Source organism: Cetorhinus maximus, chromosome 16, assembly GCF_964194155.1.
Source record: "Cetorhinus maximus chromosome 16, sCetMax3.hap1.1, whole genome shotgun sequence".
NCBI classification, from domain to species: Eukaryota; Metazoa; Chordata; class Chondrichthyes; order Lamniformes; family Cetorhinidae; genus Cetorhinus; species Cetorhinus maximus.
Genome location: NC_135894.1, coordinates 69,184,076 through 69,210,170, shown reverse-complemented (window position 1 = coordinate 69,210,170; position 26,095 = coordinate 69,184,076). Strand labels below are relative to the sequence as shown.

At 40.0% G+C, this 26,095-nt stretch overlaps 1 protein-coding gene across 5 annotated transcripts in view; it reads left to right on the top strand.

Moving 5' to 3' along the window:
• The window catches only part of LOC144691669 (POU domain, class 2, transcription factor 1-like), a 253,229-nt gene that overhangs the window by 72,408 nt on the left and 154,726 nt on the right, over positions 1–26,095 (top strand). For 3 of the 5 annotated variants that reach the window (XM_078559989.1, XM_078559988.1, XM_078559984.1), the window contains exons 2-4: positions 6,146–6,211; positions 15,482–15,582; positions 17,436–17,474. In XM_078559989.1, the coding sequence (XP_078416115.1) occupies positions 6,146–6,211; positions 15,482–15,582; positions 17,436–17,474 (206 nt within the window). The remainder of the gene's footprint in view (positions 1–6,145; positions 6,212–15,481; positions 15,583–17,435; positions 17,475–26,095) is intronic. The other 2 variants (XM_078559987.1, XM_078559986.1) reach the window with 2 other exon arrangements.

Sequence of the window (26,095 nt, the reverse complement as noted above, 5' to 3'; positions counted from 1 at the left end):
GACTCGTTAATCGCGTGTATTTCTGTTTGGCTATTGTATCCGTTCATGTTGCATTTTATATTGAAACAAAGTAACTCGTACTAATTAATATGCAAAAGTCTTAATCCTTGATAATTTTATTACAACAGGGTAATAAAACTCTGAGGTCATGAGATGGCATACCTCAAAGGTAGTAGACTACTTCTGGTGCCACACACTAGTGAGTATAGAAATGGGAGGATAGTGCAAATAAACGTGTGGCTAGAGATATGGTGCAGGAGGGAGAGCTTTAGATCTCTAGAACATTTGGGACTGGTTCTGCAAGAGGTAGGACCAGTACAATCCAGTTGGATTGCACCTCAACAGAGCTGGGATAGTTTGCGAGTGCTGTGGGAGAGGGTTTAAACAAGGATATAGCATTAGAAAGGAGAAACAAGGAGCACGTAGGATTTGGAGAGACAGATAGCACTCATGTAAGAAATAGTAAGGTATTAAATGGGGTCATGGTAAAAGGGAATACAGTAAGATCTTATTCATATTTGCAGTACATGTATATAAACACATGAAGCATGGCCAATAAAGTTGGTGAGCTGCAAGTGCAAGTAGGCACATGGGGATATGAAGTGGCAATAATGGAGACGTGGTTGAAAACTAAGACAGGAATTGTTACTAAATAATCCTGGATACAAGGTGTACAGGAAGGATAGGAAAGGAAAGTTGGAGATAAGGTGACAAGATTGATTAAGGAGACTATTACAGTGCCTGAGAGAGAGGATGTTATAGAGGGACCAAGGACCTAATCTATTGGTTAAAGTTAAGAAACAGTAGAGGTGAGATGTTATACTACCTAGTGTTTTCTATTAGCTGCCAACTAGTGGGAATGATGTAGAGGGGGAAATTTGCAGGGAGATAACAGACAGGTGGAGAAACTATAGAATAGTGATAGTGAGGGACTTTATTATCTTCACAGACTGTATTAGGATAATTGGTGTAAAGGGCAGAGAGGGGGAAGAATTTCTGAATTGTGTTCAGGAGAATTTTCTTGAGCAGTGCGTTTCTGGACCAACAAGGAAAGAGGCATTGCTGGATCTGCTAATGAAGAGTGAGGTGGTCAAGTAGGTCAATAGGGGAGCATTTAGGAAATAGTGATCATAGTATCTTAATGTTTAAATTAGCTATGGAAAAGGACATGGAGCAATCTGGAGTAAAAATACTCTGTTGCAAGCGGGTCAATTTCACTGGGTTGTTAACAGACCTGTCCTGGCTAAATTGGAAAAAGATTGGTAGACAATACTGTAATTGGACAATGGGCTGCCTTGAAAGAGAAGATGGTTTGGATACAGTTGTGATACATTTCCATTAGGGAAAAAGGTAAAGCAAACACAGCCAGAGCTCTCTGGATAATGAAAGAGAGAGAGAGGGTAAGATAAAGCAGAAAAAGGGTGTTTATGATGGATGTCAGGTTGATAATTAGAACTGAGAACCAGCCTGAATATAAAAAGTTCAGAGGGGTAGCGAAAAAGGAAATAAGAGAGACAAAGAATATGAGAAGAGAATAACAGCTTGCATAAAGGGGAATTCATAAGTTTTCGATAAGCATATGGATAGTAAAAATGTAGTAAGCAGAGGGGTAAGGACCAAAAAGGGAATGTACATATGAAGGCATGGCTAAGATGCGAAATGAAACGAGATGCTACTGGAGTCATATTGAATGAGAAGGTAGTTGAGATACTGGATGAGCTAAAAGTTGATAAAGAGGAAATATTAGAAGGCTGTCTATAAGTAAAGTTGATAAGTCACCTGGACCAAATGGGATGCATCTGAGGATGCTGAGAGAAGTAAGGGTAGAAAATGCAGAGGTACTGACCATAATGTTCCAATCCTCTTTAGAGGTTGATGTCAAGGATGAAAGAATTGCAAGTGTTGCACCCTTGTTTAAAAAAAAGTGTAAGGATAAACCCAGCACTATAGGCTAGTTAGTTTAACTTCATTGGAGGAAAGGTTTTTAGAAACAGCAACATCGGGACAAAATTAGTATTCGCTTGGATAAGTGTAGATTAAGTAAGGAAATACTTCATGGATTTGTTAAAGGTAAATTGTATCTGACCAACTAGATGGAGCTTTTTGCTGAGGCAACAGAGAGGGTTGCTGAGACTAATGTGGATGATATGGATTTTATCAAAAGGCGTTTAATAAAGTGCCATATAATAGGCTTGCCTGCAAAGTTCAAGCCCATGGAATAAAGTCAGTACAGTGACAATATGGGCGCAAAGTTGGCTGAATGTCAGGAAACAGAGCAGTGGTAAAAGGTTAGCTTTTGAACTGGAGGAAGTTTGTCAGGTATTGTTAGTACAAGAACCACTGCTTTTCTTGAACTAAATTCATGACCTGGATTTGGGTGTGTATGGATCAGGGACTTCAGTTACGTGGATAGAATGGAGAAGCTGAGGTTGTTCTCTTTAGAGAAGAGAATAGGAGATTTGATAGAGGTGCTCAAAATCATGAGGATCTGGACAAAGCAGAAAGAAAGAATTTGTTCCCATTGGCAGAAGGGTAGAGAACCTGGGGACATAAAGTTAAAATGATTAGTAAATGTATTAAAGAACAAACATTTTAGGCAGTGAGTGGTTAGGATCTGAAATGAACTTCTTGAGAGGGTGGTGGAGGCAGATTCATTCATGGCTTCCAAAAGGGAATTCGTTAAGCACCTGAAGATAAAAAAAAAATGCAGGGCTAAATGGAAATGTTGGGAGAATGGGGCAAGCTACGTTTCTCTTTGATGGGCCGAATCATCGCCTTTTGTGTTGTAATCATTCTGTGACTGTATGATTTCCTCTGACTTCAGTACACCTGTCTTGTCACAAATTCACTTCTTCTAATTATTAGATGTCTGATTTAAGTGCTGATATTCCAGGGTACATCAGCCTTTTCTCCCATTGATGAGGATGTTTTGACGATCAATTAACTATACAGTAAAAAGACTTTTTTAAGCTTCGACCTGTTGAGTTACCTGAAGAGACTGGTGACCCTCATGAAATCCCTGCATGTTCATAGTTGGAGAAATTGTACATTTAACTTAACATCCTGAACTATCACAGTCTGATCCATGTTCTAGGTGCAGAGAGCAGAACCATGATTTTGCACAAACATTTCTCCTTTTGGAAGAAGTTTCTGCGCCTTTTCTGTCTCAGTATGTTATGTTCTTGTTTTCTTGGAAATAAGGAAGAAGTGGAGTAGAATCATACTGATGGCTACTAAGTAACCTAGTAATCCTTGCTTTTCAGATTTTCTTGCGTTTAGAAACTTAGCAGTTATTTTTCTCAAGCAAGGGTAGCCTCCTCTTCCTGATTCATGGGTGATTTCTTCATGCAGCTTTATGTATTTTGGACTTACTGAGCAGATGAGACTGGTTTGGTTTTTCCCATAAACCAGCCACTGAGACTTAGGAACATTTTAAGGAATTGGTTTGCCTTTTTGCAATGATGCATTTTACTGAATAAGACCTGTAAAGGTTTTAACTGTACCTCTCCTACCTTTGTGAGAATGTCATATCCGGAATACTACACCCCTAGGCAAATTTTAATACTGCTTGGGTTGGAGGAAGTGCAATTCCTGCATTTTGGAGTGATTTTCAGTATTATGCTGTATATAAATAGTCATTTGGTAGTCTGACCCCGAGTATTGCTGAAAAAAGAGACATGTCTAAGCTTTTCGTCTTGCCCTCATCAGGACACTTCACAAAAATGTCAATATAAGGAGAAAACAACAATTTATATGTATGTGAAGAGATTGCTGATTGGTTGGCAAGTGGTGTTGCCATGGAGAATGCATCAATGATGGTGACTGACAGTTAATTGCTAAACATTGTTCTAAATTTAAACCAGACAGCTTTACCCTGATTGGTCAAGGCGTTGCCCTGAGGAATGGGTCAGCAAATGGCTGTCAATTATTTTGTTGAGCTGAAACAAGCGCAATGTGTGTACATGCTCTTTCTGTCTGCAAATAACAGGGCCCTGTTTATCAATATATGTAGCTTCCAGTCTATACAAATGTGCTGCACTGCTAGCCTGACTGACCATCTTAAATTGGTTGTCAGTGTATTATTTAGCAGAATTGCATCTACTGTTGGACGCTGGATCAAAATCCTGGAACTCCCTTCCTAAGAGCATTGTGGGTGTCCCTACACCACATGGACTGCAGTGGTTCAAGAAGGCAGCTCACCACCACCTTCTCAAGGGCAGCCAGGGATGGGTAATAAATGCTGGGCCAGCCAGCAAAGCCCACATCCTGTGAGTGAATACATAAAAAAAATAATTTTGAATTTTGCAAGCATGGGCTGGTTGGGTGCGGCCTGTACCCTGCCCGTTGCGGACAGCGGCTGGGACATGCTGTTTGATACGATCCGCCAGTCTTTGGGACGTACGGCCTACATACCTAGCATCACACTGGCACTGAAATTCATATACCACATCACTCATTTGTGAGATAGGCAGAATATCTTTTTGGCTTGATGGCAACATCCTGTTAGTAGCAAATACCACTCATGTTGCTACAACATGAGTGGTATTCACCACTAATAGGATGCTGCCATCAAGCCAAAAAGATATTCTGCCTATCACACAAATGAGTGATGTGGTATATGAATTTCAGTGCCGGTGTGATGCTAGGTGTATGTAGGCTGTACGTCCCAAAGACTGCCAAATTGTATCAAACAGCATGTCCCAGCCGTTGTTCGCAACGGGCAGGGTACAGACTGCATCCAACCAGCCCGTGCTTGCAAATCTCAAATGCAGTGTTGATCATTAGATGTGATTCCGCAATTGGACAACATTTGCTAAATAATCCTGTGTGCTAAGAATTACGCTGACAACCAATTTAAGATTGTTAGTTGGGCTTGTATTGTGGCACATTTACATGTACTGGAAGCTACATATTTTGATATAAAGGGCCCTGTTCTTTGCAGACAGGAAGAACATGTACACACATTGCGCCTGTTTCAGCTAAACAAAATAAGCGACAGCCATTCGCTGACTCATTCCTCAGGGCAATGCCTTGACCAATTAGCGTCAAACTGCCTGGGTTAAATTACAAACAATGGTTATCAATTAACTGTCAGTCACCATCACTGGTGTATTCTCCATGGCAACACCACTTGCCAACCAATCAGCACTCTCTAACATGCAGTATGAATTGTTGTTTTCTTCTTCTTGGTATTCTTGCAAAGTGTCCTGATGAGTGCAAGACAAAAAGCTTAAACATGTCTTTTTCTTCAGCAATATGATGTATATATTTTTATGTTTGCATAAGTGCTTAAGCCAATCTCTGGTCTGGTTTTAAAAAATGAAACCAGTTGTATTGTTAAAGCTTGAAATCCTTGTTCAAGGTTTACTTGTGCTCTAATTGTTGTATCTGGTTGAAAAGAAGACTGATGTAGTGGAAAACTTTTATAAAAAGATGTCAAGAATGAACAACCATGTGATGTAAGAAGACAGAGCTCAAGGAGGAGATATCTTTTATTTGATTTCTCTTGCTAAAATATCTATTTTGTCCATGATGAATAGTTGAACTTTTACTCAAAATATCAATACAGATAAATTTGGTTGTGCCTTTAACAACTATGTATACACTGTAGGAAGAACAGTAAGAGAGAATCACTTGTGAAAAGAACTTGCCATACTGGAAGTACTTTTTACTTTAGCATGTTCAGCTCATGAAAGAGTGATGGCTATGCAATACCTCCAGCACTGACATTACTAAAACTGGCTTTTTTATCCGATGACAGGATCATAGACCCACTGTGATTCTGTCTTTGGGCTATTTGAGCAGGTTTAAGCAATGTAGTGTGGATGGGTGTTGCTATTCTGTAATTCAAATTACAGGAACACTAAATATAAAGAGTTCTCAAGTTTTCTACCATAAATTTTGTTAAGCGGAAAATATTATACCCCTCCATTTACTATTTCTTCAATAATAAGTTGTAAGGCAAAGGCTCATACATTTGGTGCTCATTAGAATGGTTTATTTCTTAGCATTTAATCGATATTATCCCAATTAGCTGCCTTCCTCCTCAATGATATAGGTAACTGGGGAAAGAAGAAAAGTTGTGTTATGAGTAACTGATATGAATTGTTTTTCTTTTTTCCTTCCTCTTTTCTGTTTTGTACAGAATCGAGAATGAGCAATCCGTCAGAGTCTATCAAGCCTTCCTTGGATGGCAGTGAAGGGAGCACAGGTTGGAACTCTGTTCTTGTAATTGTTTTGGCACAGTGATTTTCACAGAGCTCTTGGAAAATAATGCATGCTTCCTGTCATGTAAAATTCACTTTTTTGGTTTGAAACTGAAGTTTGTACGAAAGACTCTGAATATGGAGTTCCAACTTAATACAAAAATATAGCACATACAACTTTTTATCACTCTCTCTCTATATTTTATTGAAAAGGAAGACTCTGAGAAGGATGCACCATCTGTGGCTAACTAAGGAAATTAAAATTATCTAATTGAAAGAAAACACGTACAATACTGTGAAGATTGTTGGTAGACCTGAAGATTGGACAAATTTTTAGAAACTAGCAAAGAATGATTAATAACATTAATGAGAGCGAAGTTAGATTTTGAGAGAAAACTAGTTAGAAATATAAAAACAGACAGAGTTTCTACAAGTATGTAAAAAGGAAAAGAGTAACTAAAGTGAGCGTTGGTCCCTTAGAGGTTGAGATTGGGGACTTAATAATGGGAAGCAAGGCGGAAGCATTGAAAAGATATTTTGGCTGTCTTCACAGAAGACACAAAAACATCCCAAGAATACTTGGAAATCAAGAGGTAAAAGGGAGTGAGGAACTTAAAATAGTGGGGTGGTGGTGACGTAGTGGTATTATCACTGGACTAGTGCTCCAGATACCCAGGGTAATGCTCTGGGGACCCGGGTTTGAATCCCACTACAGAAGATGGTGAAATCTGAATTTAATTAAAAAAAAACTGGAATTAGAAGTCTAACAATGACCATGAAACCATTGTCAATTGTCATTAAAAACCCATCTGGTTCACTAGTGCCCTTTAGGGGAGGAAATCTGCCGTCCTTACCTGGTCTGGCCTACATGTGACCCCAGATCCACAGAGATGGGCAGTAAATGCTGGCCCAACCAGTGACGCCCACATCCCATGAACGAATAAAAAAAAACAATCACAATCACTAGGGAAAAGACATTGGGAAAACCTCTTGGGACTAAAAACTGACAAGTCCCCTAGACCAGATGGCCAGCTCCCTAGAGAGATAGTGGATGTAACCTTCCAAAATTCTGTGGATTCTGGAAAGGCCCCAGGAGATTGGAGAATTGCAAACACCTCTTTTCAAGAAAGGAGGGAAACCAAAAGCCAGCTTTAGGCCAGTTAGCCTAACATTTATCTTAAGGAAAATGCTACAATCCATTATTAAGGTGGTAATAACAGAACATTTAGAAAAGCATAATACAGTCAGGCAGAGTCAACATGGTTGTGAAAGGGAATTGTGTTTGACTAATTTATTAGAGTACTTTGGGGAACTAGTAGTGTATTTGGATACCCAAAAGACTTTCGATAAAGTGAAGAGGGAAGATAAGAATTCATGGTGTTGAGGGTAACATATTAGAGTGGCTAGAGGATTGGTTGGTTAACAAAAAGCAGGGAGTTGGGATAAAGGGTCATTTTCAGGTCGGCAAACTGTAACTAGCGGAGTGCCACTGGGATTAGTGCTGAGGCATTGAATACTTACAAACTATGTTAATGACTTGGTAAAGGGACTAAATGTATGGTAGCTAAATTTGCCGACGGCAGGAAAGCAAGTTATGATAAGGATGCAGAGGGCGGAATCTTCTGGCCCTGACAGCAGCATGAGGCTTGGCAGGCGGGGGAACTTAATTTGGCGTGAGGCCAAAAATCAGTTTCCCAATGGCATGATGAACTTTAGCAATTAAGTTCTTGGGACTTTAAAGGCAGACTAAAGGCGAGTCAAGCTGCCCGCATAACAATGTCGGGAAGTTCTTTTGCATGCATTAGCATGTCATGTATGCTCCTTAGAAGGCCAGCTTGCTGGAATTAAGTTCCCCTTCCAAATTAAGATCACCATCAGCGAGAAATTAGAATATTCACTTTTATGGCTGCACATAAGTGTTGTACATTTGGTGAGGTGACTTCTTAAATGATTAATGGTGAGTTGCCACTGCATTGCCCTCTTTGGGGAGTGAGTGTAAATGCTAGTCTATGCTTGAGACCAGTTGGTAGCAGTGCAAGTTGCATGGCGGATGACCAAGGAAGGGATAAAGGGTTAATGAGAAGGCTGGAGCAGTGGCTGGGCAAAAGTGGAAGTGATACTGCAGGCGGTGCAGGTGCCCTTTCCACATGGTGCCCAAACCTTCGACCCCATGAGGTAATGGTAGGGACGGCGACTTCCTGTCTTCGCTCGCTGTGTGAATTGGCGAGCTCCTCACAGGTGAATATTTAATGAGCTGAACAGCCCAAGGTCCCCCAACAGAAATCACTTCTGCGCCCGCCACCAAACTTAGACTCCAGAACAGAAGATCCTGCCCAAAGAGTCTACAAAGGGATCTAGATAGGTTAAGTGAGTGTGCAAAAAATTGGCAGGTGGGATATATAATGTGGGAAAATGTAAGCTTGTCCATTTTGGTAGAAAGAATAGAAAAGCAGAATATTATTTAAATGGAGAATGATTGCAAAATTCTGCGTTACAGAGGGATCTGGGTATCCTGGTAAATGAATCACGAAAAGCTGAAATGCAGGTACAGCAAGTGATTGGCCTTTATTGCAAGGTGAATGGAGTATAAAAGTAGGGCAGTGTTGCTACAGCTGTACAGAGCCTTAGACTGCATCTGGAGTACTGTGTACAATTTTGGCCTCCTTACTTAAGGATGGACGTGATTACATTGGAAGCAGTTCAGAGAACGTTCACTCGGCTGATTCTGGAATGAAGGGGTTTTCTTATGAACATAAGAAATAGGAGTAGGAGTAGGCCATTCGGCCCTCCAGCCTGCCCCACTATTGAATAAGATAGTGGCTGATCTGTCCCAGGCACCAACTCCTCAAAAGGAAAGGTTCAGCAGGTTAGGCCTGTATACATTGGGGATAGAAGAAGGAAAGGTGATCTTATTGAAGCATATAAGATTCTGAGGGGATTTGACTGGGTGGATGTTTCCCCTGTGGGGAAATCTAGAACCTAGGGGGCAAAGTTCAAAAATAAAGGGTGCCTCATTTAAGATTGAGATGAGGAATTTTTCTCTGAGGGCTGTTAAACTTTGGAATTCTCTTCCCCAGAGAACAGTGGAGACTGGATCATTGAATATATTCAAGGCTGAGTTCAATAGATTTTTGATTGCCGAGCGAATGAAGGGTTATGGGAGGGGGTAGGGGCAGTGGGGGGGGGGGGGGGGGGGGGGAGCAGGCTGTAAAGTAGAGTGAAGGCCACAATCAGATCAACCATGATCTTATTGAATGGTGGAACAGGGTCAAGGGGTCCAAAGGCCCACTCCTCCTATTTCTTATGATTTTATCATGATATAATACCTGAAATATTGAAAGTTTTCCTGATCAGGCTTTCATTTACAATGTGACAATATGTTGGTGTGAAATTTAGGATGAGGCTCACAGTATTGAGTTTGCTTCAGAGTGAAATCTATAGGATTTTCTGAACTTGATGGGGTGAAGTATGCTGGAATATTCTTGTGAATATTTTGTAAATTGCAGCTCAATTTATCTACAGTTGATGTGGGCTAGACCTTAATCAGATAGCTATATTCTTCTAGTTTGACTTTCTTTTTGGTTAATCTGATACACAGCAGTAAGGTCCTTCTCACTGAGAAGTTTCTGCCCTCCATGAAGATCGCCTTAGGGCTATTTGTGATAGTTTTGCTACCTTTGCCAAACTCCCCAACTGCCACTGTCCTTGAACCAGGTTGTGTCCAATAGGTCCTTGAGTTAAGCATTATTGACCAACACAAAATAATCCCTGTACCAACTCTGTTGTGTAGGTATTTCCCTCTAGTTCTATGCCCATAAATTACAAGTGCACATTTTTATTTGCTTTCTAAGATTGTGCCCCTTCAGAATTTCAAGTTTTTTTTACACTTCCTATCTGAGTTGAGCTGACAAACAAAAGGAATTTTGGTGTTAAAAGAATATGATTAGAAGACATCATACATGAAAAAGTAAATGTATTTAACATTGGATATACAGTATTAAATTTGTAACACACCTTTCATGTTGATCTTCAAAAATATGTTTAGACAAAGTTGTTTCGTACTTTAAAAAAAATCATTCTGGGATATGTGTATTGATTGCAATACCAGGATTTATTGCTCATCTCTAGCTTCCCAAGCCACTTTGATCTGAAGCAGTCCATGTATCGAAGGTGCTCCCACAATGCTGGTAGGTATTGACCCAGAGATAACAAAGGAATGGTATATGCCCAAGTCAGATTTGCAGGTGACTTACAGGTGTTGGTGATTCTGAGCACCTGCTGTCCTTGTCCTCCTAGGTGATAGCAGATGTGGATTTGGGAGGTACTGTCAAAGAAACCTAGGCAACTTGCTGTAGTGTATCTTGTGGATAGTCGTACTGTAGCCATGATGAGCCGTGGTGGCGGAGGGAGTGGATGTTAAAGTTGGTGGATGGGATGGCGTGCTGCTTTATCCTGAACATTGTCAAACTCAATGTCCAGGCAAGTAGAGAACATCCCATCACATTGCTGATATGACTTGTAGATGATGGAGAGGCTTTGGGGAGTCAGGTGCATATCTGCTGCAGAATTCCAAGCCTTTGACCTATATACATGGCATTTATGTGCCTGGCCCAGTTGATTTTCTAATCAGTGGTGACCTCCAAGATGTTGATTTTGGGAGATTTTATGATGAAAATGTCATTGTGAGCTGGTTGAACTTCCTTTTTGCAACTGGGCATTGGCTGACATTTGTGTTGCTTTAGTGGTATCATATCAGCTAAGCCTAGATATCATCCAGGTCCTTCTCATATGGGCATCGATAGCTTCATTATTTGAGGAATTGTGAAAGGAGCTGAACACTGCAATTATCAGTGATCATTTGACCGTATGACCTGATTTTATGATGAAAAAAATGTCATTGAGGCAGCTGAAGATGGGTTGGGCCTAGGATTCCATCCTGAGGAACTCCTGCAGTGAAGACCTGGGGATAAGTTGATAGGCCTCCAATAATCACAATTATCTTGGGTTGCGCTCAATGTAACTTCAGTCACTGGAGGGTTTCCTCCCTGATTTCTGTTGCCTTCAATTTTACTGGGGCTTCTTATCACTGGTGTGGTAGGACATACCCAGGGATGGTGATGGAAACATCTAAGCCATTGGATGGTGGTTATGATCCTACTAAGTATGACTGTTGCTTGACTAGTCTGGTGGACAGCTCTCCCAACTTTAGCATCAGTCCTGAGATGTTAGTGCGGAGGAGTTTGCAGGTCAACTCAGCATGGTGTGCCTTTGTTTTATTCAAATTATAAGTTGCAGTCACGTAGCTTGCAGTGTTTTATTACCTCCATCCCATGTTTTTGGCCCTATGTTTGTCTGTCTGTCTGTAAACAATATATCCCAAAAGCTAATGCACAGATTTCAACAAAACTTGGTACACAGATAGGATATGCTTCAAGGAAGAACTGATTAGTTTTTGGCGAAGACGCGGCTCCGGATCCTGGAATTTTTTGAACGACCCGTTAACATTGGGAGATGGGGTGAATTGATTTTATTTTAGAATGCAGTGTTTGGGTTGTTTGATTTAGAATGTTGTTGATTGCTTTAGTATGTTGTGAATTGTCTTAGCTGCTGTGGTGGAATTTGTCAACTCTGCTCACATTTTCACAGCTGTTTCAGAGCAGGTTGTTGAATGTGAATTGGCTTGTGAAATGGAAGCTCTTAGTAAAAAGATTTCCTTTTCCCGCTTTGTAGTTGCAGAGCATCAACCAGGCAGGAAAAGGCAGCCTCAAGGAAGAGCTATGTAATTAATAATGTTGAATTAACACAGTGTGGTGGAGGGATGCTCAACTGAGTGCCCTCTTCACTTGTTCTTCTTCGTAACAACTATGTGCCCTGCTAGGTCATTTTGGAGGGCGGTTAAGAGTCAACAACATTGGTGTGAGGCTGGATTAAGTAAGGATGGCAGATTTCCTTCCCAAAAGGACAATTAGTGGACCAGTTAGGCTTTTAAGGCAATTGGGCCACTTCATGGTCACTTCTGCTGATACCAGCTTTTAATTCAAATTCACAAACTGCCACATGGCGTGATTTGAACTTGGTGTTCTCTGGATTATTAGTTTAGGTTCAGTAACAATCCAAAGGTATTGGTGTACAGTGTTAAATATTATTGCAGTTCGCATTCAGCATGTATTTGGCTTATTGACACAGCCAGCCAATTTATTTTGCAGACTCTGTATTGATTTTAAAGTTGGCGACTCGACTGACGTCAGCAAAGCAGAAGCTGTTGAGATTGTGGAGGTGACTGATCATGATTGGAACTGGAATTGCATTTTTTCCCACCTTTCTTGAGTCTATGACAGTTCCATCATTGGATTAATGAAGTATGCGATTGAGCTTTTGAGTTTCCAAGATCAGCTGTTTCATTGCATAGTGATTACTCCTGTCAACAGAGTAACAGAGGGAGCTATTGCTATTGTGGATTGAAGCATGCAGCTGAGAGAAGCAGTACATTCACAATAGCAAATGGCAATGTGATTTTGGGGCTCCTCTTCAATTATTAATCAGAAATACCTTTTATTATGACAGATAAGCAGTTCAGTTCTTCAGGCATGTAGTAAATGTAAAGCTCTCCCTTTAGCAAATAATTGAGAAAAATAAGTTTGTATATGGTAATTTGAGGGCCTCGTTTTCAAATTATTTCATTGTTGTTTTCTGTAAACCAAGGTGAAGGACAACAATGAAGATTAATTACTTTAAATTGCTGGATGTTGAAGCTGAAATGTAATGATTTTAGTTTTAAAATATATTAACTCTGCAGCGAGATGGAAATTTTTGGCAAGTTTGTAGAGATTACAATTATTTTTATAAAGATTTTGGAAGGAAACAGCCTAGTAGTCATGTTTTTCAAAAGTAAAACTAGGGATTCAGTTGTTATCCTATACATATCATGAGTATTGTTCAACTCATCAGATCTCAAAGTGGATTCTTTTTAGTTGACATTTTGGGCATCATGGTGCATGATTTTCCCTGGTCAAATGTCCATAAGTCTAGATTTCCAGATCTAAGGTGGTATCCTAACTTAAATCCGTTTCCTCCAATGGTTAAGAAATCTCTCACTGTATTGTGCTAAAGCATAATTTTAATTGGTTCTACTTTATTTTATAACTAAGTTTTAAGATCTGTGTGACCTTGAGGAATGTCTTTTCGGCCATCAGCCTCAATTCAGTGCATTTCCAGTCCTAACTGTGGAACCTTTTTTCAACGAGCATCCATTGAAGATTAAAGAGAAATCCTAATAAACCAGAGAAAATTAACATACATTAACAATTTACTTTGGCTGAACTGATGTGCAAGACTCTATTTGCTGCAGGAAAGAAAAGCATAAAGATTGAACCAAGTTTTTATCATGGAATCATAAAATGGTTATAACATTGATGGTCATTTAGCCCATCATGTCCATTCTGGCTTTCTGCAAGGGCATTTCACCTATTCCCAGCTTCTCCAATCTATCTATGTAACTGAAGTTCTTCACCCCTGGAACAATTCTCATGAATCTTTTCTGCACCCAGACTGGAAGCAATACTTCAGAACCAATGTTTTATACAGGTTTATCCTTGCTTTTGTACTCTATACTCCTATTTATAAAGCCCAGAATCCTGTAAGCTTTATTAACTATCCCCTCAACCTGTTTTTGTATTGTCCACAAATTTTGAAATTATGCATTGTACGTCGAAGGCTGATTATTAATATATATCAGGAAGAGCAGGAGTCCTGAAACCAATCCCTGGAGAACTCCCCCATAAACCTTCTTCCAGTCCGAAAAACAACTGTTCACCACTATTCTCTAGTTCCTGTCACTCAGCCAATTTCATATCCATGTTGCTACTGTACCTTTTCTTTCATGAGTTCTAACTTTGCTCACAAGTCTGTTGTGTGGCACTTTATGAAATTCCTTTTGGAAGTCCATGTACACCATATCAATGGCATTACCCTCACCAACTCTCACTGTTACCTCATCAAAAAACTCAAGCATGTTAGTTAAACACAGTTTACCTTTAACAAATCCATACTTTCCTTAATTAATCTGCACTTGCCCAAATGACTGTTAATTTTGTCCTGAATCATTGTTTCTAAAAAAATTTTTTTAAGTGAATGTCTTGCACTCTACAGATTTGAATATTTTTTGTAGACAAGATGAGCTAGTGAAGGAGAAGATAAGGCAGAAGAAACTATGCGGTTGGAAGAGGATAATTCTGTTTACTCCCTCTCTCAAAGAAGTTGAGGGGATATGGAGGAAAATAAAAAATATGAGTAATTCAGGTGGCTATGAGAAATGTGTGCTTCTGTTGTACCACATAAAAAAAGTCTTGAGTGTCCTGTACTGATATATGTTTTGACACCTTAACTTAATAGCTGAAGGTACATTGCTGTACAAGTACACAATTGACAAAATAATGAAATGGTACATCAGTTCTGCAGTGTACCATGCTCTGGAGTAATGTGATACGGATTTGTCCTAACATCCCTGTTTCTATTCTATCATATGTTAAAATGTTTATTGATAGATGTTTGGGTGCTTGCATACCCTCTTGATCTGGGATTGTTACATGAAATGTGAAAGTAGAGGAAAGAAAATGAAACAGGATAGCATGAACTACTGAATCACTATGAAGGACAGTAGCATAGAAAAAATACATAAAAAAACATTTTTGCTTAATTGATCACCAAAATATGAGGTAATTGTTTGAACAGTTTGTGCTTGTTTTGCTCATGACCATTCACATTTCTGTCTTGCAAAAGTTAAATACTGCAGGTGCTGGAAATTTGAAATAAAAACAGAAAATGCTGGAAATACTCAGCAGGTCAGGCAGCATCTTTGGAGAGAAAAACAGAGTTAACCTTTCAGGTCGATAACCTTTCATCAAAACAGCACATTTGTGTCTTGTCAGTAGCAACATTGTTTTAAGGCAATTTATAAAATTGTACAGTCTGTCATCTGAATACAGCTCAGGTTAGTCCATTTATAATTATCACTATTTTCAAGGAGTACAAAGAATAATTGGATGAAGGGATGTCAATGACTGTACCATGTAATTGTGGTTATTGTAATAGTTTTGGTGGGAAGGGCACTGTATTTTTATGGCAAAGACCATGGCTGGTCCCGAACTGTAAAGAAAATATGAAACCTGTGTTGGATAATGGCTAGCAGTTACTTTGGCTTGGAAACCACTTGTTCAGCCCCTTTCTGTTAATATTTTTTCTCTCTTTGTGTTTGTGTTTTGGTCTTCCTCCTCCAGGTGCCCAAACAAATGGACTGGATTTCCAGCGGCAGCCCATCCCAACAGGAGGCCCACTCACAACAGCACAGGCTCAGGCCTTACTGGGACAGCTGCACCAGGTATAACATGCTACAACTAGAAAAAATAATTTGTGTTGCAATTCATATTTTCTTCCCTTATTTAAGAAAACTGGATTTCAGTGAGATCGCAGAGCTGGGGTTCCTGCATTACTTCTGCCCAGGTAACAGTTTAACCTGGACAGGATCAAATCATATAACACAAAAGATTTAAGAATTTAAATGCAAATGATTTGCGCCCATTACTACTTTACACCCAAGTATCTGCAACCTTTTTTACTAATTCAACATTCTCTTGATCTTAGCCCATCCCAGTCCACAAAACTGATCACACTTCCAGGTCAGAGAGTTGAATTTCTGCCAGTTGTGCTCATTCAGTGGGGTTTAGCACATTACGACCAGATTCTCAGGTGCACAAATACCCATGATCACGTGAATCCAATGTTAATCACTTGACCCAGCAGTCAACTGAGTCACAAGTTTTCCCTCCTGCTGCAGAAATCATAAATTATTTAAAAACATTTGAACAATGACTCATTTCCTGGCAATTCCAGCCTGGCATCTTGAGGCCTCATTGCCCTTGTTGCAGTCACAAATTAACTCTGTTTAATTATGGTGCTTGATTATACGGATACAACGTAGATTTGGATACAAGTTGATGCTCATGATATGGAAACATGGGCATAACTTCACCTTGGCAAAATTAGTGCAGTGTCTGGAGCATTCTGGATTCAGTTTGTTGATTTGTGTCCCTGGCGGGAAACACCAGACCATGGTGTTTTACAAAAATGATCAGGTGATCATTGTGTGTTGTTTTAGTTAGGATTACATGATTTTTTAGAAAAAGCCCCACAAATCTAGGATATAGTGCACCAGTTTTATTCCAAGTTAGCATTTGATCTTTTGCAGACTTACCACCTTCTCCTCAAGTAAGTTATTTTGTATTATCTAATGTGCCACAGGAATCAAATGGTGCTGAATGATCGATCAGTATTCTCTGGGCTCTGCTGTGTGTACATAATTTGTTATAGTGCCTGATGAAGAAATAAGTGAGCAGATTATTGGGACACACTTGAAATTATTTCTTGATGCAAAATGAAATGGCATGAACGTTTTGGCTATTTTATATGGAGAAGTGATTTGCTTTGTGTAAGTGCACCTTTTTTAGTATTATAATGTTAAATTACATTGTGCATAAGTGCCTCCTTCATGTTTTGGATACAATTACACAGTTTGTCCAGAATGGACCACTTCAACAGTACATTCCACTAGCTTTATGATTGCTCCTTTTTATAGTTGGCTTATAAATTGTACTTATTCAAATAAAGGACTGTTTTAGCTTGGTAGAAAGTTCTGTTTTGTGACCTAAAAATATGGAGGTCTTGTTTTCTTTGAGCAGCAGTTTTAAAATGTTCATGTTTGTAACATTTTGTGGTCGTCCATAGATCAGATTCGTATTAGACTCAATGACCTCCAGAGATCCCTGACACAAACATTCCCAGTGCACTTGAGAAAAATAAAACCTTTTGCCATTTTAGCATCAAAAAATTCTCATTACCCCAATGATTGCGGAAATTGCAGCCTTAGCAGAGAATAGAGAGAGCTAGTAGTTTATATGTGTAAAGGTGAAGGACCTTTTACATGGGGCGATTTTTACTTTGCTGCAACCTGTGCATGCTACATGGCTTGCGTTAATGAAAACGTTCCTTGTAACTTGCACACTGTTTGCTTGTTTGTCACTTCCCTATTGCTTATTTTGTTTTATTTCCAATTTTCAAGGGCCCATTTCTTTTTAGCTGTCACCTTTTTTGTCAGCTCCGTCCATCTTATCATCTTAGCAAAATGTTTTTTCATGTACACATATATACTGTACTGTCATTTTCTTGTCACCTTAGGTTAACTACATGTCAGATGTGACGAACAGATGCTTATATGTGAGTTTTCACACCTATAATATTTATTGAGGTTATTATTGCGGCCATGTGCACTATTGCTTGTTCAGACTTGGCAAGGCTTATGAGGCATCTCAATTTAATTTTTTTTTACTGCTGGAAATTTATATTGCAAAAATTCTTAATAGAAGAATATTACATTTTGAATGTTCTTGGTGCTTAACTCCCTAAAATATACTGGCAGCTAAAAGGCATTTCAGAACAAATAATACATCCAGTGTGTTGCTTGTGCCAATGCACCTTTAAACACAAACATTAGTACTGAAGATTGACTTTTAGAAGTTCTTTTCAGGCAGGAGGATGGGGAGGGAACACTCCTGTTTATAAATGTGTCAATAACAAACCTAAGCTTGATTTTGCTGAAAGCTTTCTTGTGTATACTGTGTTTTAAGTTTCAAACTGGCCATGAGATTCATTACCTGATTGTAACCCATTCCTGTTTGATGATCCTCTCATGTACGGTTTGTTAGTAGATTTTTAAAAAAATATAATCGAACTATCGTGAGCCTTGAGTGAAGGCTTATACAGAGGCTAACTGCCTCTACTTTAGTGCAAGTCAGGAGAATTTGGTGAAGTTTGTTGCCAAGCGGTTAGATCCTGTGTTTTTCAGTTATTCTCTCTAGGTTGTATCTGTTCTAGCTGTACAGGATGCAAATATCACAACCCATGATTATGCCAATATACTATGACGTGCCTAGTTGTGAATGTTTTCAAGGGTACTATTCAGTTAAAAACTCTCTTGTGTATTTTACACCAAATCAAGAGCTTTAGCGGATAACATGAACTAGCGATTGGTCACTATAATAGTTGCAAATGGAAAATATTCCATTATATTGAGCGTTTGTCATGGTAATTGCATATTAAATATTGGAAGCGCCTTTTAATTGTGGACTAAAACAGTCGGTATCTTGCTTATTTCCCCCTCCCATTCCTCTACTGACTCGAGTCTAGCAAATGGGCTGTTCCCAAGTATCCAAATGTCAAATGCCCAAATAGATGAGTTACCTTTTTCTCTTTACCAAGAGAAAATACTTTATTATCACTTGGTGTTTTTCTTAAAAGGCAACCAAACATGTATTCTTTGTTTCTTCATTTTGCGATTATTGTTGTGAACATGAAATGCCATTTCATTGCCTGGCTGAGAACTGCTGGTGTTGTCTCCTTCAGGAAACAATACATTAAATATTTTTCATAAAATGTGACTAATTTTATTTTCACCAAACAATGCATAAAAATCTAGTTTGAATTGGTACAGTCTACAGACAAGCAGATTCCCTAGATTTAAAATGCATTCAGTAATGCTGTAGAATACTAAACTCCATTGGATTAATCAGGAATATACAGCTGGAAAGGAAACGCCTTGTTCAGCAGTTCCATGAAGCTGCTGCCGATTCCTGGCCACTGTCTCAGGCTGATTCATTCTGTTCACGACCTGACATCCTATTTGACCCTGAGCTAAGCTTCCAACCCCATATTAGCTTAGAAGAGTAAGAGGCAACTTGATTGAAACATATAAGATCCTGAGGGGACTTGACAGGGTGGATGTGGAGAGGATGTTTCCTCTTGTGGGAGAATCTAGAACTAGGGATCACTGTCTAAAAATAAGGGCCACCTATTTAAAACGGAGATGAGGCAAAATTTTTTCTTAGGGATGCCGTGGGTCTTTGGAGCTCTCTTGCCCTTTTAGAACAGAGATGAGGAGAAACTTCTTTAGCCAGAGAGTGGTGAATCTATGGAATTCATTGTCACAGAAGGCTGTGGAGGCCAGGTCATTAAGTGTATTTAAAACCGAGATAGATAGGTTCTTGATTGGTATGGGGATCAAAGGTTACGGGGAGAAGGTGGGAGAATGGGGTTGAGAAACTTTTCAGCCATGATTGAATGGTGGAGCAGACTCGATTGGCCGAATGGCCTAATTTCTGCCCCTATGTCTTATGGTCTTATGGAAAAGGCGGTGGAAGCAGAGCCTTTGAATATTTTTAAGGCACAGGTGGATAGATTCTTGGTTAGCAAGGGGGTGTTAGGTTATTGAAGGTAGGCAGGATGCAGATTTGAGGTTAGTATCAGATCAGCCATGATCTTGTTGGATGGCGGAGCAGGCTCGAGGGGCCGAATGGCCTACTCCTGCTCCTTGTTTGTATGTTCATATATCCCCATCATCATGGAAACTGCTTACTTCTACCTCCATAACATCTCCGCTTCAGATTATCTATTGCTGATACCTCCCGACTTGACTATTCCAGTGCTGTCCTGGCTGGCCTCCCATTTGACACCCTTCATAACTTGAGCTCATCCAAACCTCTGCTGCCCGAATCCCAACCCACACCTCTGTGCCTGCTGACGCACTCTGGCTCCTGGTCTACCAACATTTCAATTTTAAAATCCTCAAACTAGTGTTCAAATCCCTCCATGACCTCAATCCTCCCTATCTCTCCATTCTTCAACTTTGAAATCCTGTGCATACCTCACTCTCTGCCCCACAGTTGGCCACTGTGTCTTTAGCTGACTATCTCCTAAACTCTAATGATCCTTCTATTAACCTCTTTGTCTTTCTGCGCCTCTCCTTCCTTTAAGACCATCCCTAAAACTTAATTCTTTGACCAAGTTTTTGATCAGGTCATCTCAATTTACATTAAGCCCCAACAGGACGTTTTTTTGTGGAAGAAACAAATTAACCACTTGTCAAAACAGCCTCCTATCCCCATGCCACCATTGAAGAACTTTCTTAAAGACTATTTCAGTGCTATATTCTTAACTATTTCAGGACTGTCCTTGATTGTTAGGCAGAAACCATCTTTGTAAAACTGCTATCACATTGCCACCACCACCATCAATCTAACCATGAGTGATCATTCTGATTTCAACTTAAGTAGAAGAAGTGAGTAGATGAATAAACGTTTTGGAGTTTGACTTCTCCTTTGCAGATCAGTGAACTTTTTTGAGTTTAAATTGATGGGATAGAGTCTATGCTAGGAGAGGTTCAACTGAAGGAATAATTAGTGTGTTTTTGGCGCAAACTCTGAAGAGACTTAGTTTCTTAAGGACACAAATGTATACTGATCAGGGGTGTTTAGCTGAAAAACTGGAATTGCAATGTTGCAGTTCCCAGAACCAATGTATGAAATATACTGGAATTTATCTTGCATTTCTATGGTTTAAAGTATGATGTCAAATTTAGCTCTTTGGATCATCCTGTATTCACCAAGCTAAATAATATTAAGGAAGGTTTCTTCCAATCAATTAAGATTGACTAGAAAATAATTTAGTTGGCTGTACCAAATCGTATCTGTTAATTTTTCTTGCTAACTTTATGCAAAGGGATGAACTGAACTTGATTGTAAATGTTGCTGGCCCTATCTGACCTTTCGGTAACAATGTTGTCTGATATTCTATCTTGACCTGATCTCCATACATGCTCACTTTGTTGCCTTTTGATGGCTCACGTTTATTCCTTTGTGAACACTTCAAAATTCTTTATCCCAGAGGGCTGTGGGTGTTCAAGACAATGAGTAAATTCAAGATAGATCAATGTAATTTTGGGCACTAAGGAAATCAAGGGATTTGGGGAAAGGGTGAAGAAGTGGAGTTGATGTTGAAGTTCAGCCACAAATGATGAAGCAGGCTTGAGGGGTCGTGTGGCCTATTCCTGCTCTTATTCCTTTATGATCTATATGCATCCTTGGCATTTCTGACTCTTGTGACCACAAAAATCCCTAACATTGGTAAAAATGTCTTAAGAAGCAGTTTCTTTCTCATGCCAAACACATTTTTCTCCTCCAATGAACATTAAATCCTTAAGGAAATATTACTATCTGATCGAAGTCCAGTAAGATTTCAGTACTGTTACTGTGTCCAGGGAATTATAAACCAATCGTCTTAACATTGGAAGTAAAAAAAAATAATGGAACTCTACTATAGGAGAGAATAGAAGAACATCTGGAAATGAGAAATATATTGAGTGCATCAGAATGCATTTCAAAAGGGAAAGTATTGCTTAAATTATTGAATTTTTTGAGCAGGTGACAGTGAGTGTCAATGATGATGCTGTAGATAAATTTTATCTGGATTTTCAAAAAGCCTTCATTAAGGTGCCCCATAATAGACTAATGAATAAGGTCAGAGAATGTGGAGCCAGGTGACAAGTGGCAGAATGGATTGTGAGCAGTCTTCAAGACAGAAAGCAGAGAGTGGGAATAAAGGGTAGTTATTTCGAGTGGCAGAAGGTGAAAAGTGGTGTTTCATAAGGATTACTGCTAGGACCACTGCTGTTCTCAATTTACATAAACGATTTGGGCTTGGGAATCAAAAATATAATTTTAAAATTTCAGATAATGCAAACTTGGAGGGATGATGATCAATGCTGAGGAGGACTGCAACAAATTACAGGAGGACATTAATAAACTTGAATGAGCAAATAAATGTGAGGTAGCATATCCCTGATTTTAATTGCTCCACCATTGGTGGCTGTACCTTCAGCTGCCTTGCCCCATAGCTCTGGAATTCCTTCTTTAAACTCTCCAGTTCTCTATCTGTGTCTCCTCCTTTGAGGCACTCCTTAAAGTCTGACACTTTAACCAAGATTTTGTACCCAAATATCTCTTTATGTGGCTTGATGTCATATTTTCTTTAAGATGCTGCTGTGAAGCACCTTGGACATTTCATTACATTAAAGATGTTACATAAATATGAGTTGTTGTTTTGCCCTTCTAAACGTTAAATGTGATCCCCTGCTCTGGTGTCATCTTTATGATAACTGAGAGTCATTGTACATTATCCTAAAACCTTAAAGCACAGAAGGCGGCCATTTGGCCCAACCTGTCTGCATTTTTCTTTGAGAGAACTTTCCATTTAGTCTTACTTCCCAACTTCATGCAAGATAGCCCTGTAATTTTCTCCTACTTGGGTATTTATCCAATTTCCTTTCTCATAGTTACTAATGAATCTACTTCAACCCTCCTTTCAGCCAGATCATAACAACTTGCTGCATTTAAAAAGAAAAAAACTTCTCTTTTTTTTATTTGTTCATGGGATGTGGGCTTCAGCATTCATTGCCCATCCCTAGTTGCCCTTGAGAAGGTAGTGGTGAGCTGCCTTCTTGAACCGCTGCCGCCCATGTGGTGTAGGTACACCCACTGCTGTTAGGGAGAGTGTTCCAGGATTTTGATCCAGTGACAGTGAAAGAACAGCAATATGTTTCCAGGTCAGGATGGTGAGTGTCTTGGAGGGGAACTTCTAGGTGGTGATGTTCCCACCTTTCTCTGCAGCCTTGCCCTTCTAGATGGTAGTGGCCATGGGTTTGGAAGGTGCTGTCTAAGGAGCCTTGGTGAATTCCTGCAGTGCATCTTGTAGATGGTACACACTGCTGCTACTGTATGTTGGTGGTGGAGGGAGTGAATGTTTGTGGATCTGGTGCCAATGAAGTGGGCTGCTATGTCCTGGATGATGTTGAGCTTCTTGAGTGTTGTGGGAGATGCACTCATCCAAGCAAGTAGACTTGTGCCTTGTAGATGGTGGACAGGCTTTGGGAATGAGGAGGTGAGTTACTCATTGCAAGATTCCTAGCCTTCGACCTGCTTTTGTAGCCACAGTATTTATATGGCTAGTCCAGTTCAGTTTCTGGTCAGTAGTAACCCCCAGGATGTTGATAGTGAGGGATTCAGTGATGGCAATGTCATTGAACATCAAGGGGCGACGGTTAGATTCACTCTTGTTGGAGATGACCATTGCTGACACTTGTGTGGTGTGAATGTTCCTCGCCATTTGTCAGCCCAAGCTATGATATCGTCCAGGCCTTGTTGCATTTGGACATGGACTGCTTCAGTATCTGAGGAGCCCCGAATGGTGCTGAACATTGTGCAATCATCAACGAACATCCCCACTCCTGACCTTATGATGAAAGGAAGGTAATTGATAAAGCAGCTGTATAAGTTTGGGCCGAGAACATTTCCTTGAGGAACTCCTGCAGTGATTTCCTGGAGCTGAGATGACTGACCTCAAACAACCACGACCATCTTCTTCTGTACTAGGTCTGACTCCAACCAGTGGAGAGTTTTCCCCTGATTCTCATTAACTCCAGTTTTTTGAGGGCTCCTTGATGCCACACTCTGTCAAATGCAGCCTTGATGTCAAGGGCAGTCACTCTCACCTCACCTTGGGAGTTCAGTTCTTTTGTCCATGTTTGAGCCAAGGTTGTAATGAGATCAGGAGCTGAGTGATCCTGGCGGAACCCAAACTGGGCGTCAGTGAGCAGATTATTGCTAAGCAAGTGCCGCTTGATAGCCCTGCTGATGATGGAGAGTAGACTGATGGGGTGGTAATTGGCTGGAATGGATTTGTCCTGCTTTTTGTGTACAGGACATACCTGGGAAATTTTCCACATAGCCGGGTAGATGCCAGTGTTGTAACTGTATTGGAACAGCTTGGCTGGGGGAGCGGCAAGTTCTGGAGCACAACTCTTTAGCACTATTGCCAGAATATTGTCAAGGCCCATAGCCTTTGAGGTATCCAGTTCGTTCAGCCATTTCTTGATATCAGGTGGAGTGAATTGAATTGGCTGAAGACTGTCATTGTGATGCTGGGGACCTCCGGAGGAGGCTGAGATGGATCATCCACACGGCACTTCGTAAATCTGTGTCCTGTAGTTACAGATGGTGCTACTAGTGGGAATGGCTTCTCTCTATTTGCTGTTACCAAACACTTCATGATTTTGACCCCCTCCAGTAAATCTACATGAGCCTGCTCTGCTCTAAAGAGAGCAGTCCCAGTTTCTCTGTTATCTCCACATAACTTAAACCCTTCATCCCTCTTACCAATCTAGTATATCTTGTCTGACGTCCTTCCTCAAGCATGGTGCACAGAATTGATCACAATACTCCAGCTGAGGCTTAACAAGTGTTTTATAAAGGTTTAGCATTATTTTGTTGCTTTTGTTCTCTAGGCTTCTATTTTAAAAGTCAAGGTCCCTATGAGCTTTTTAACAGACTTTTGTACTTGTCCTGCTGCCATAAAAGATTTCTGTTTGTGGAACCCCAGATTTTGTTCCTGCAGCCCCTTTTAAAATTGTATAATATAATTGTATATTGCTTCTCCTCATTCTTCCTTCCACAATATAACTTCATCCTTCTCTGCATTAAATTTCATATTTTTATTCATTCACAGGATGTGTACATCGCTGGTAAGGCCAGCATTTATTGCTCATCCCTGATTGGCCTTGAGAAGCTTTTTTAAACTGCTGCAGTTCTTTGGTATAGATACAATAGATAAAATTGATATATTTGCGTTAGAAACAGTTCAGAGAAGGTTCACGCAACTCATTCCTGGGATCAAGGGCTTATCTTTATAAAGTAAGTTTGAACAGGCTGGTCTATACCCATTGGAGTTCAGACAAATGAGAGGCAATCTTATTGTAACATATATGATCGAGCGGATTTGATAGGTTGGGTATCGGGAAGATGTTTCCTCTTGTGGGGGAGATTAGAACTAGGGGACACAGTTTAAGGATAAGAGGTCTCCCTTTTAAGACAGATGAGGAGAATTATTTTCTCTGAGGGTTGTTAGCCTGTGGTAGTTACCCTTCCCAAGAAAGCAGTGGAGGCTTGGTAATTGAATTTATTCAAGGCTGAGTTAATAGATTGTTGATAGACAAGTGAGTCGAGGGTTATGGGGACAGACAGAAAAGTGTAGTTGAGACCACACCCAGATCAGCCATGATCCTATCGAATGATGGATCAGGCTCGAAGGGCTGTATGGCCTACTCTTGCTGCTAAGTCCAATGTTCCTATTTACACCTGCGGCACCATTAGGGAGTGAGTTCCAGGATTTCAACCTGACTATGAAGGAATAGTGATTTATTTCCAAGTCAGCACGGAGTGAGACTCGAAGGGGAATTGGCAGGTGGTTCCCATGTATCTGCATCCTTGTTCTTCCAGGTAGTACAGGTCATGGGTCTGGAAGGCGCAGTCAGAAGCTTTGGCAAACTGCCGTAGTGTGCCTTGTACACACTGCAGCCATAATTCACGTTTAAGGTGCCGAGTTTCATGAGCATTGTTAAAGCTGCACCTATCCAGGCAAGATAAGACCATTCTATCACACCCCTGACTTGTGCCTTGAACGTGTTAAAATCAAGGTTTTAGTTATTGAATGAGAATCTCCTGTTCATTCTCGTACCTGCTCAATGGTTGCTTGAAATATCAGACAAATCAGTGGGTGGCTCTGAATAGACAAATATGGCAAGCGTTGCATATGGCAACACATTCAATTTCCCCCACAGAATCAGACTAACTGATATGTGGGGAAAGGAGTTTTATTCACAACGCTTGTTGCATGGCCTCTTAGCAAGTGTGTGCAAACTGTTTTGGCTGCCATTAAATTTGATGCTGTGCCAGGAATTGAGTGCAGTGAATCATTTCTACTGTGACATCTTAGCTGTCCAGATATTGGCCATGGATATCTTAAATATTGATTTTAGCATAACTACCTGATCTTTGTGCTGTCATTTTGCATATGTGCAACTGACGTTTCCCATTGGATTTACAGAAAAAATGATGGTCTTTCCCTTTTAGGAAACTTATTCAGTTCTAGATCAAAGCAATACTGAAGTACCA